The 14,562-nt window shown below is 34.1% G+C and overlaps 1 protein-coding gene across 1 annotated transcript in view; it reads left to right on the top strand.

Annotated features, from left to right (window-relative positions):
* Positions 1-14,343, top strand: part of LOC149413424 (retinol-binding protein pinta-like) — a 46,673-nt gene extending 32,330 nt beyond the window's left edge. The window contains exon 6 of the mRNA XM_089645001.1: positions 13,662-14,343. Within this exon, the coding sequence (XP_089501127.1) occupies positions 13,662-13,822 (161 nt within the window). The 3' untranslated portion in view covers positions 13,823-14,343. The remainder of the gene's footprint in view (positions 1-13,661) is intronic.
* Positions 14,344-14,562: the final 219 nt, after the last annotated feature.

Below are 14,562 nucleotides of genomic sequence, written 5' to 3'. Positions count from 1 at the left end.
GAATGTGTGTGCCGCGTATCTAGGACTTTCAATATAATTCTATTTAATGACTCATGTCGTTCAGTAATGTTGTTTACGATTTATATAATAACATCTGCAAATTGTTTACGTAAACTCAATGAATCAATTTGTGAAAAACACGTTTGCCATAAGATAATTATTATAAGATCGATTGTGCAATTTATAAGAAACGAATTTCATGATTTTTTTCGAATGCATTGAATAATGTTTTGTAAATAATATTTATGCTATGCATACCAAAATACCAGAGACCAAAATCTAAATGACTACATGTATATGCTAAGTATAATTGTTTGGCACGACGATGTTCGTTAATTATTTGGTATTTCTTGTTATTGATCCAGGCATTTTGGCTGCTTTGTTTATTATTTGATTATTATGACAATTATATTTTTACTTACTATAGTTTACATTCAACAGATAATGATTTGCAATTATTTATTTTTTATCATTTATTGGACCATAAAAAATAACTAGTTATTCTTCCAATCGATAGATAGCTACGCTATTTAAATCACCTGTATATTGATCATCATTACGGTTATTTATGGTTTGTACAGATTATCGTTAGCATATGAGTAAATATATCTAATATAAAGAAACCCATGTATCCCTACCAAACCAATTTTCTTCACAACCAGCCAAGAGGTTAGATAGCCCTTGGTGTCACATCGAAAGTAAGATATTGGTGGGGGTGGCTTAACGTGGGTGGGAGTGGATGATGAAAATGTGCTTTGTTATGGGAAAGCCGCGAATGCTTCATATAATGCTAGCCATCAAAATTATTGCATCCCCAATCGGGGTTTAAGTTAAAGTTGTGAGGTTAAAAATTGTGGGGAGGAGAATTAGATCGAGAAAAAGAAGGGTACTGAGAGTATCTTCCACTTTGGAACGTGCCGCAAATATACTATATTTTAAATGAATTCATCGTACAAATAATTGTACGAATAATTGAACGTGTGTCTAAAGGTAGACATAGACATTCGTGTACGCATGAGATAGCATGATTATGCTGACGTATAAATGAGCGTGTATGCTTTGTATCTTGTCTAATTTAATCCGTACTCGTCCGACCACTTGTATTACGATGTAAATAATAACAACATAAATTCTAAACATAAAAGCATTCTTATTTTATTACGTACTAGCTGACGTGTACCTGGCGTTGCTTGGGGTTATGAATGGTTTTGAGAAAAAAAATAAGATTGTGAATTTTAGAATACATACTTGAAACTGCATCTTTTTTAAGGTGGAAATAATAATATTCTAAAGAATTGTTTCACTCGATCGTGCCATGTATTCCTTGGGCGTCCCTGAATCCCACCACTCACTACTGTATGCCAAATTTTCACTTTTAAAAATGCTTCATTATATCGACTTTTATTCGACTCTGAATCTCATTCCAGTGCAGAGAAAATACAATAAGTATTCGTCGAGCTTCCCCGACTACTTCTTTCATTCAAAACACCCTCTTAACACCCATGACACTGATTAAAACAAGCTTTAAAATTACCAGTGAAATCGGTAGAGTAGTTTTTTAGCCTTTATTTCACAATTAAAGAAACTATTTTTAAATGCCGATTTTACATTTAGAAATATAAATTTACTTGGTGATTGAGCTCAGCATCTAAAATCAATAATTTAGTAAAATTAATTGCCCGAGCCGGGATTTGAACCAGCGAACTCCATATTCGTGGTAAAAAGCCTTGCCCCTCAACCAAAAAGGCCAACAGATTTCTAAATTTATTTACTGACCATTTTAGAAAACCGTTTAAGTTAAAATAATTATTTATGCTATCGTATCGCTTTAGATATCATAGGTTTGACCAAATCGCTTTATATAAACGCAGAAAAATTTGCGATACCCTATTCTAATACGAAATCGTGTACAAGCTTGTTGATTCATCACATCTGTTAGAAAAGATTTCATTTCGTTGCCCTGAACACAACATCTGATCGAACGACTAATTTAGGACACCACAATGTTAATTCAAATATGCGCACGTATCTGTAAAAACTCACAATGCCTCTAGAGATGTACACATTTTCAACTGGAACTTGAAAACATATTAAATTCAGCTCACTTAACTGATAACTTCAATTTTAATTTTGTGAAATAATTCTATCATCTTAGTTTATTTTATTGTTTTAATATAATCTAATTGTCTTTACTTATTTCATAACATTTTGTAATTCCTAATGGTTGTATGTTAATATTTTTTTGTCATTTATAAATATATTGTGTAGGTACAAATACTAAATCAATAACTAAAGTTAATGGAACTTTATTGGTCCAGATTACATATGAATATTTACTTGTTTCCTAAAAAAATAAAGTTAAAAAAAATAAAAATGCTACATGACTCACCGCTATAAACAACAGGAAAATCATGAAGAGAAGGAAAATAATTTGAAAAAAATATTGCATAACTATTGCAATGACAAAAAGTAAATTTCGTCATATGCTAATATTGAATTTAGAAAAGATAGAGAAACACCTATGTGTGAAACTAGGGGCCTGTAGGTATTGACACACTCGCTCATAAATAAGCATGCTTATGAGCATGCTGAATGAGCATGCTCGTCAACTGGATAAATTTGTTTGTATATGGCAAACTTGCTTTAAGTATACACATGAAAAAGCATGCTCAAAGTAAACAATTAAACACTCGTGCTATTTAAAAGCAGGCTCTCGGCCAAAATGAAAGCTTTGTAAGAAAATACCAGTAAGGATGGCTTCCGTGGTCGATGAAGCCCTCCGTTGTCGAGGGGTAAGGTTCTCGACAAGTATATCCGGAAGTCATGGGTCCAAATCCCGACGTGCTAAACTAAATTTTGTTGTATTGATTTGTGTTATTTCACAATTTAATCATTTGAAATAATATAAGGTATACTTGAGGCACATTTCAGAGTGGAAAGAATGGTTGTCTGTTCATCCTGAATAGACAGCCATTCAAAATTGTAACGTTGCTTGAAATGGATTTAAACGCGTTTGGTGATCACATCTGAACAGCCAGGTACTTCCTCATCTTTATCTCCCCTTCTCTTTTCTCTCTCCACTGCCTTCAGCCTCACAACATACCCTAATTGGGGATCCCATAGTCTCACTGGATCCAGGCGGTTGTGAGCAGTTGGGACTCTTGTTATGCGCATATATATTTATATATCTATATATATATATATTTTTTTTTTTTTTTAATTGATTAACTTTTTATTTTTATTTGTTTTAATCATTTTTACTGTCAAACTTGGCCGCTCACGTTATTTAAAAATGTTTCAGAATAATTATTTCGTGCAAAGTTAATTTTTGAGATGATCCTGTGTTCCAAAAACATTCGTGACTCCGATGGTGAATCACGAAAAGCAAGGTTTTTTCATCTCCCCAACGGGCCGTTTTAGATATTTTTACAAAGAATGTGCACGCACAGTTGCCGCGAACTGATATCGGATCGAGACTAGCATGCTCATAAGCAAGACTTTTCAGACATGCTTAGACCACACCCCTTCCTCCCGCGAATCCAGTAGCATGCTCGTATGAGCAAACTCAATACTAGCAATGTCACTGACACACATGCAACTTGTAGCAAATGCTCAATAGTAGCATGCTTTCGTGATATTAATGAATATGTCTGTCGGTTGCTTAAGGCCTTACATTGCAATACCAAGGAAAACAATAAATATAAAATTATCATTTGATTCTAAAACATGCTAGAGATATACTAAATTCGGTTATGTTGTTTGTAACTCTAATTTGATGAACTCTAGATCACGGTATGCTTTGAATTTAAGTGTCATTTTCAAACTTAAATCTTTAGTACGAATTATTTAGACAAGCGATAAAGTAGGTAGGTAGATGGATCCTTCGGGAAGTTACTAATTCACTGTCTATAAAAATAAAATCTTCTGGTGCTTACCACCAATTTTATAGTTGAAAACTTTTTTTATCATTTTCAACCCGTTTTACGTAAAATATTTAAATGCTAATGTCTTCTTTGTATTAATCTTAAATATTAATAACTTACACCCGTATGGATCCCTCTAGAAATAATCGAGATTTAAGTAATAATTTCATCAGAAATAATTAAAATGTGAGCTTTGAGCAAAACCTCGTCATTAGTCATATGTCGCCTTAATAACAAATTGCCAAATGTGACGGTCAGTCAAAAACTTGCTTTTAGTGTTTGCAGTACAAATTTTAATTAAGCATTTTATATTCAACATGCATGATTCGTAACCATTTAGGAGATATTCTGAAATGATTTTTAAATTCTTGCGTACCCATTTTTAAATTATAGAATAAATTTCCAAACGAAAAATCGTGGATCGCTTTTTATTGGTACCTACCTAGCCACAAGTGAATAGTTATCACGTAAGAGTATCACCAAGGAAGTCCAAACTCTAAGGTTTTTTTACGTCAGTTTGCAGTTAAATGGCAATTTATATTTGATATGTTTAGCGGTAAATATTCTGACCATAGCAAAATTACTCGAGATTCCAGTGAGGATATTATTATATCAAATAATACGATAGTAAAACACTTTTTATTATAATTCTATTATTTACATAGATTAATAATTAAAATGAGTTTATGAACGCTCTTCATGAGGGGTCTCGTTAGATATTTTGGAATGTAAAAACTTTTCAAAACCCAAAAAGGTTTTATAGAACGTGATTTAAGATGATAGTCTCTCGAATTGTAATCTATACCTGCAGAATCCTAATGAAATCGGTTATTTGTTCAAGAAAGAAATCTAATACTTATTTGAAAATGTTTTATCATTTTCATCAGAAGTAAGGATCAATTGATCTTACTTCAGGCATGCGCATATAACCACATTACACTTCTATTGGTATATCTCTTCACTGGTCGGGGGTGTTTTAAAAATAGAAAGCACGATCAAGTAAAAATAAACAACTGACGATAAGGTTTTTTTAGATTCTCACGGCCAAAAGCATTTTTGTTGTTTGTTTTTGGGGTGTTATGCCGTGTTGCGCTAACTCCTTCTTTAGCCGACGTTTCGGACAGCGTTGCAGTGTCCATCATCAGGGCAGATCCGATATCACACATCTTCGGATCTACCGGATCTGCCCTGTGATGGACACTGCAACGCTGTCCGAAACGTCGGCTAAAGAAGGAGTTAGCGCAACACGGCATAACACCCCAAAAACAAACAACAAAAAAAAAAAACTGACGATAAGTCTCAATGATACGAATTTAGGGTGTGATTTTAATTCTGGTTCAATGACATAGTACTTTTTCTAAATGACGTGTCATTAATGGATAACGTGTAATAAACATCTGGATGTCTGAGGTACCTACCTATAATTTAATTATTTTACCAGAAAGTTATTTTCATTCTTTATTTTAAATTTTCATAAATAATTTTTTTTTTTTGGAAGGTTAGTTTTTTTTTAGAATTTGAACAAACTGTCATTATCTGTGAAGTAATTGGTCCATAATGTTCTAATAAGAGCACTTGCTTTCATCAAACTTGAAAATTAACTTTTAAATTATATGAATTGTTTAAATTCTGTAAAATAAATGGCCGTCACAGTTAATCTCGACAAGTAAAGTGATTTTCAAGGACCTGCGCTTTTCAACAAACATAAATAATAGTTGCTAGGTAGCAAAGATATTAGAAGAACGAGATATGCTATGTTGGCCGCCGGACCGTAGCCGGAGTACTACCTAATTAGGGTACTTTGAACGGTATCGGGACGTGTACGCACAGAAATCTGTTCTATGTATTAGTGCGGATACCTCAGCGCAAGCGAAGGTGTGCAGTAGTATTGGTGAACAAAACCGGCGACACTCGGCAAAAAAATTCCACTCAGTACGAACTGCTCATAGCACATCTCGTTCTTCTAATATCTTTGCTAGGTAGTAATAAATAGTATTTTTGAGGTTCGTAATAAAATTATGCAAGTAGACCTTCCATCATGTGACTACTTTCACAGAGTAACGATATAATTGCCGGTTTGTCAGCTAGTAACACAGTAATAATTCACGACGATTTGTGGGTCAATGTTTTGCCAAGCCACCTAGCCCGTTTGCCTGGTCGCCTGGTCCAGTGGCGGCTAGAACATTTCTTCAGTAAAGGGGACCTACATTTGTACGTGTACTTTACTAAAATCTCACTATGAAGAAAAAACATAAAAAAATCTTTAACGTAAAATTATTCATGTATACCAAACCACACATCTAAACAGAACAATATTTATAATATAGTAAAATAAAAATAACACAATATCTTGCAAGATTGTCACTGCACAGGCTCGATTCCTGCAAGAAAATAGTTGACTTTTTAAACTGAAACGTGTCCGCGAGTCGTATGAAATCAACATACAAGTGCACGTGTGCGGTTTCGCGTATTGCCTAGAACCGTGAAAGAAAGTCAAGGAGTGCATAACCCCTAAGGCCTTTGGCATAATGGCCATTATATTTCTTATAGATGCTATCAGAAAGTCGGAGAAGTTGTGCGTATGTCCGCTTTTCAATAAAATCCAAATGGTTGGGATGTTTCTGAATTTATTCTGAAACTATAAACTGAAAGCTAATAAAATATTCTTAAAATTTTATTATTAGAAATAATCATATCATTTTAAAAATAATATTTTTAGACAAATGTATTATGAACACTATTGCCACCTTGCTTTTTTGTCGTTTCATATGAAAATAATCTTTAAATACAGGGTTTTCCAATAAGAGGTGTAATTTTTATATTCATCCGTAAAAGATCAATGGTTTCGTTGCTTGTGTGGCACGTAGCGCCGTTTTATTGAAAGTAAACGTTGTCCAGATCAATATCATCCAATTCCGGCCATGAAAAATCATTAATCATCTCTCGATAGCGCAATCCATTCACCGTAACTGTTGCTCCAGCCTCATTTTAGAAAAAGTAAGGTCCAATGACTCCGTCGGACCATAAACCGCACCTAGCAGTCTCACTTTGAGAATAAAAAGGCTTTTCAACAATAACTCTTGTGTTTTCCGAGCCCCAGTTGCGACAATTTTCCTTGTTGACGAAGCCACCGAGGTGGAAATGGGCCTCATCACTCAAGATGATTTGCATTTGATTCACTCAAGTGAATTTTAATAATTTCGATGCGTTGTTGAAGCGTGTATCGTTCCATTTTTATTAATGGCGTAGTTTCTAAAAACCATGTAGTATAAAATAAAGTCGCTATCCGCGTCTGCCTGTTTGTGCGCTTAGTTCTTCTAAACTACGTAAAGTATTTTGATAGGGCTTTCAATATCAAATATTAAATTTCTCTCGAAAGGTGTATATGTATAATATATGCATGTTATATTTAAAGAAAGTAGAGAAAAGTCGATGTTTTGAAATCAAGTCGTAAAAAATATTTTTGATCATTTACATTGCTAACGCTGGCTAAACCTTATGATATCCATCAAAATAATGTTTAACGGAATTGTATAACTTAAAAAGGCCTACAGAAAAGTGCGTGACGCTATATGTCTACCTCATAAGGATAACTCCCAGCATCTTCGGGTACACGTCAGCTAGTTCATAATAAAATGATGTAATTTTCATAAATTTTTCTCGAATTGCGGTCGATAATTTTGGTTTTATCGAGGTCTAAGTTTTAATTATGCTGTGGTTAATTTCCATATTTAAATACAAAGCGTGGTGTTTTTTCATTCTAACACCGTTTAGAACAGATTTTTGACCATGACAATAAGACAAATGAGTTGTTCCAAAAGCGAACAAAATGACTATACGTGTAATAACTGTTTGATTGCAAAACCAAAAAAAATAGCATGAAACTCCTGGGAATATCCTGGGAATATAGGTTCCGGCTAGGTCCTGCGCACTAAGAAATAATGCATCAAAGGCCATTGACTATCGCTAGTTGCTAGTAAGCTAAAGCTCCGATTCATAGCCCTTGAGGTGATTTTCACAATAACGGAGCTATATAAATCATTCAAATATTATTATGGCGCCGGGCAGTTGCTTTAGCCTCGGTATCTCACTAAAATTCGAGCTTGAAAATTATGCGAAATATTTTTATATTACGTTTCTGCAAATGATCGTTTGTGAAGACGTAGCATTGGCTATTTATTTCTTTGAGTTGGTTTCGGGAATATCTATCTGGTGAGGATTGTCTCCATTGTCCCTCTGTGAAGAACCGCCACTGTCTGGTTCAATGCAGCGGACAACACAACCGCGTCATTTGATTTCACTGTTCATTATTTCTAACGCGGATGAGTCCTATAATTTCAGCGGTTAATGGTCGGAATAGATTAATAATGAATACCATTTTGCTGTAATGATATGGTCATGGTGATGCTTGCTTTATTTTGATGCAATTTCCTATTCATTTCAACGCAATCAATGGGTCAAAACCAGGTACTGGTTGACGTAAAATTAACGTTTTCAATGTAATTTGATATGTTATACCCGGATTAAATGCGTACCTTACATAATCTACTAATGATAGGTGCTTTAGGGATTCCAAATTGTATTACTGTAAACTAATACGCACTACAGAACATGTTACCATGAATTAATTTATTTTTATAAATCCACATATTCGTTTTAAAATACTGCCCGTGGGCGTGTTCGACATGAATCCCATGCTACGTGCGTTATGAATTCAGCGATTATTGGTCCTATATTTCCTTATTTAGCTGTACTTGCTCTACCACGAACCATGGAAGCGTGCAAGCCTTAGGAATCTGTTAACTATACGGGTGCGTAGCGACTATAAAATTTGTTGACACTAAATTTGTACCAAGTAGTATTTTCAAGAATCAACAGATTTTTGTGGTTATCATGTAATAAGTTGTCATTAAAATAAATTTATTATGTACGTACTGAAGACCGTTGTTGCTTCTTCCTATAAAAAATAGATTTTGACGTAAATTGTACCTTGTTGTGTTAGGTAAATGACATCTGGTGCAGTGAGATGATGAAATTCTCTTAGATCTGGATTTGGAAATTATCTGATCTTATATGTTTACACATAATAATTCACGGCCATTTTGAAACCACATTATGTCTTAGCAATATTGCAATAAATGTTCCTAATTTCCATTGTTTATGATGCAAAAATAATATGGCCAATTTTATCTCTTTGACCCAAATGTGTTGACTATATGATAATACGGATTGTGCTGAAGTAGACATTTTCTGCGATAGTTACGGATTCAGAAAAAATGTTCTGCGGATGATAAAAAACATGTTGCGCTAATTATATTTTGTATTACTTGTGTCTTTATTTTTGTCTCTTTTTTCTCTTGCCTCGCTTTTTACTATTAGTTATTTGAGTGAACTTTTAAAAATTTGAATTTTTTTTGTTTTTGTTTTATAATCTTTATTAAGATAAACGAAAATTAAGTTGTCCTATGCCTGAGTACATTTTGTAATTGTATGTACCCATTTGTGCTGAGTTTTTATAAAAGGATTGTTCTCACGTGAGCGAAATCATCCGTAAAAACCCAGTAACAATAAATAAGATCTGGAGGAAAAAGGTGTAATTATGCCTAAGACTAAAATAAGATTTTAAACCGCCACTGTCCGGCACCCAATCATTTCCTTCCTAAAAAATAACCCCCACACAACTGACCACAGACGGTAACCCCAGAGCATTTGTCATCATTGGGTTTGGCAATCTTAAAGCCTCCTCAGTATGACAATAAAATATAGCAAACATGTTTGTTAAAACAAAACTAAAAAATGAAAACAGAATATTCCACTTAAGAGAGTTGTTAATCAATTTTGTATGGTTCAACAAACTTCAAAATAAATACCACAAAACAAATACCAAACTCCGTAAATAGTGCTTAAAGTAAAAGCATATTTTTGCAGAGACCTTGACATGATTGTGTTTCCACTTTGGGTAGTACATTTACCCCTGCATAGAAGGTCAACGATTTATGAAAGACACAGCCTTCGTACCCGTCTGTGCACGCGTTTTTTCAGTTACATGACGTCCATTAACACTTGACCATTCACTTTGTTTTAGATTACTAATTAATTTTTTTTTTTTTTTTTTTTTTTATATTTACTCCACACAGGAGGCCCTGAAGAAAATAATTTCCCTCAGGGCCTATGTCATCTTTGGGGATGCTGTGTGGAGGGTCTTTTTGTGGAGAGGAAGGAGTGAACATGGGTCTTGAAGAGTCCCATGTTGTAGGAGGGAGGAAACACAGAGGCCGGCAGTTCGTTCCACAGCCGAGCTGTTGAACTTAAGAACGAATCGTAGAAGCGACCCGTTCTCATGTGACAAGTGTCAACTGTGTACAAATGTTGGGCGCGCGTTTGGCGTGTATCCCGACTACGCACCGGTGCCGAAGGGATCAATGACGCTAGTTCCTCAGAGCATCTTCCATTGTAATACCGATAGAACAAGGACAGCATACCTACCTGACGCCTGTGCTCTAAAGATTGCAGTCCGTTTGTTAAGATTGGGGAATCTATCAAACGGACCGCCCGTTTCTGCACAGAGTCAAGGGTTTTTTTCAGGTATTTTGGGGCTCCAGACCAGAGATGGCTGCCAAATTCGACAGTAGGGCGCACTTGCGATTTGTACAGGGTGAGCAGTTGTGTACTATTAAAGTATCTGCGGGCCCTGTACAGTACGCCCAGCTTCTGAGAGGCCAACTTTACTCTAGCTTCGATGGAGCCCCCGTACCTGAGCTGGTCACTTATAGTTACACCAAGCATATCAATGGAAGGCCTGTTCGGAAGATTGCTTCCGTTGAAGGAGACTAGATTATCATTTGGATCCCTTTTAGACGTAATCAGACAGGATTGGGTCTTTGAAACATTAAATTCGACGAGATTATTTTTACCCCAGGAGGAAATACTCTCGAGATAACCGTCCATTCTCTGCTTCAAAGCCCTCCGAGCCGTTGGAGTTTATCACATGCTAGAAAATTATACCTATTTTGAATGCTTCGCTCGCGACATAAATATTGTATAAAATTAACGATGCGAGAACGATTTTCTAGAACCTCGATTTACTGTCCTTGGTATATTTGTTATATTTTCTAAATGTTTCTGGCGTTCACGCTTCAAGGATGTTCTAGGCCGTCATTTCAAATTATGGAGAGAGGAAAGGTGAATTTATAACTTAATTTTGTTTAAATCGGAAAATTTAAAAAGTATGTGTCAGATTGGAGTCGAATTAAGACTTAAAAGAGATGAGATGGTGAATAGAAGAAAAGATATTTTTTTAGAGAGGGACAACAAAAAATATGTTATCTAAAGTTCCCAATTCTAGACCACTGAATTACCAGTACAATCTGGGGAGTCAAGCACTTGAATTTTTAGAAGGAACGGAACAATGCCCAATCCTCATTCGAATAAGTGAGGAAATTTATATTTTGGATACATGGGAGAGTTGTTGAAACCACATTTGTGATGGGATAGTCCTTTATATTGAGCTATAGATGGCTCCCTCGGATTGACTTGCGATGTGCCAATATTCCGACCAAACATTGCGGGATCTATCTTTGAGGATGAAAAAAATTTCAGATAGGGGAATGTGGTTTGCAGGGGTAACAATAGGGTTGGATGCTCCTTGTTTTGCCAAAGATTCGGTATATTTGTTCAAATACATAATAAAAATGTCGAGTAGGTACTTAATTTTTTTTTTAATTTTGTTACGTTTTTTATCGTTTAGGTTTTATTTTACCCATGAGCTACGTTTCGCCCCATGAAAAACTCAACCCATCCATGCCTAAATGGAGTGTCCGGGGTAAAGTGCACTAATTTGGTGGTAGAAATTAAAAAGATAAATTACAACTTCGAAATTCCATTGTTTTCTTAACCATAAAAATAATTGTTCCATAGAAGAATTTCAACATTTCTACCTCACCTTCAAAGTTGGAATTTTGATAAAAAATTATTATTTTACTAATAATAATAATTGGATAATTTGTAGAGCGCCGTTTTTGTGAAAAATCACCTCAAGGGCGCTGTACAATTTATTTCCTAGGATCTACATTTGTTATTTGAAAAGATACCAAAATATACTTACCTGGCAAGTCACTTCCGACAAACACACTTATATTAAAAAGTTTATGCTTATAAAAGATAAAACTTCACGCAGAGGATTGTAGTTTATAGAATCACCTTCCGAAGTTAGTGCACTTTACATCTAGATCGTAACATACAGTCGAGTCAAGACACTTACCTTAATACGTCATGTTTGCTATTCCTTTGATTGTAATTAGATATGTTTATGAAATATGTAACTACATGCACTTGTAATTTTGAAAGCAATATTTGTTAATTTACAATTAAAAAAATATATATCTTAAATGTAGTTCGTGCCAAACGATTATCCACGACTGACATGACTTCCACGTTTTAAGCTTCAAATATGCTCAGAGATATCTGGTTAAAATAATGTGCAATAATGAGATCAAATGTGCAAGTCAATGTAAAAAGACCCAAACTAACATGCTCAAACTTCATCTTATTAATGACTATCTGAAATAATAATGTTGTGTATGTCCCATCATATGTCCATTTAATACATACAGCTATATGTTTCATGTAATGCGTATCATTCCCGCAATGAGTTTATTAACTCCTGGGAGTACAATGCTTTATATAATATACTATATTCTGTATTGTATACTTTTAATAAAAAAAAAATTAAAAAAAAATAAAAATAAAATCGGGGACGTGCTGTTCTATACTATATAACTAAAATCTTTCGGGGACGTGCTGTTCTATACTATATAGCTAAAATCTTTCGGGGACGTGCTGTTATATGCTATAGAGCTAAAATCCTTCGGGGACGTGCTGTTATATGCTATAGAGATAAAATTCTTCCGGAACGTACTGTTATATGCTGTATAGATAATTCTGCAATGATTTTGATTTGTTTATGTATTCATTTTTACTAAGTTATAATATAAGACTGATTGCTGTAGAAATAAGATCCCAGAGGCGTATGGTAAAACCACGTATGATCGTGTGAGAAATGTTAAGATTCGCAAAGAATGCATGGCTGATGTAATTTCGCTTCTGGTTTGGGCATGTAGAGCAAATGAACGAAGTAATGAGTGTAAGAAGAATATATGACTCAAATGTGAATGTCGAAGAAGAAGAAGAGAATTCCCGGAAGTCAAGAGTCAGAATATTAGAAGAGTATTATGATAAGATGTAAGAATTTGAATGCGGCAAGTTCCGTCATCTCTGCGAAAAAACGGCGTGATGGTTAGTTTATCATATTTTTTTGTTGTTTTAATTTTATACAATTGTAATAAATAATTAATCTTTACATGATATCTAATTAGGGGTAAAATCACAAGGAGGAAATCTCTTGTTGGTTTTATTTTATATTTTTTAAGTGTAAAAAATTATAAAATATAAGTGTTGATTTCTCGAAGAAAAATGATTAAAAATAAATGGTCAGTTCAGTACTTATGCCAAATGACTAACATAAAATGAGGGACATTGAAATTGCGTCCCACAAAGTGAAATAATTGTTAAGCTGTGAATTTTAAAATAAACAGGTTTTTATATTAATGTTAAATTAAGTCTGTAATTTGTAATTTAAATTTTTAAGCAAATTTTACCAGCCTGCAGATCTGATAAAATAACATAAAGATGAAAAAAATTTTTTAAAATTGTCAAAAACAAAATTTTATTTTGTTGCAGATGATATGAAAAGGGTTATGAGATTGCCGGAATGGAGACGCTGGTTCATGGACTCTGTTAAGTTCAAGACTGATGAAACCAAGCGGGAGCACCAGCCCCAGACCACGGTAGATGATCTCCTCGGCCTTATGGGCACCTTCAGGAAACTGGACATCGACTAAATTAACGTACATCAGTTATATCTCTATATCATGGCCCTCCGTCCTCAATCCTCATTTTATTAATTTATTGACATATAAACCTGGATAAAAGGGTAAATAATTTCAAAGAGATTGCGGTGTGCCTACGGGTGGATAAAAAAATAATGATTATATAACTTTATTAACCATTCGTGAATTTCACGGATAATGGTGAAAATATGAATTACAAGTTATTAAATAAATTATATTTGTATAAATATAATAATTATTGATAAATGTGGCTACCCAGTATCTTTTTGCGAGGTAAAGAGTGGTATTCCAAGCAAGTTTGAAAGACCCGGCAAAACATTTTTGAAACATTCAATGTGCACAAATACATTCAAAAGTGGCCTCTTAACTATTTTCTCGAACTTATATTTATAGTAACTTTGAATTACGTAAATACATTTCATTATTTTACGTTTATTGTAAATTATGACGAGCCACAAAGTAAATGCTTATTACAAATATGTAAATACATTTCCTTCAAATTATTCTTATGTATTGAACTACTTGCTTTCAGGAAAAACAGTTATTTATTTCAATGTCAATAAAACACATCACAAAAACTTTAAAATTGTTTTTATTATTTGCATTATTATTTTTGTACCCGGCGTTAACCTTAATATCGATGGCCTAGCGCACAAATGCGTTAAGTGTAGATTTAAGTGAAAACAATTACGTTTTTTGTAAAGCATTTACCAAGAGTAACCACTTTGTAA

Source organism: Hesperophylax consimilis, chromosome 22, assembly GCF_061612785.1.
Source record: "Hesperophylax consimilis isolate HC1 chromosome 22, BYU_Hcon_1.0, whole genome shotgun sequence".
Lineage (NCBI taxonomy): Eukaryota > Metazoa > Arthropoda > Insecta > Trichoptera > Limnephilidae > Hesperophylax > Hesperophylax consimilis.
The sequence above is the reverse complement of the archived record's forward strand: the minus strand, read 5'-3'. Positions and strand labels throughout refer to the sequence as shown.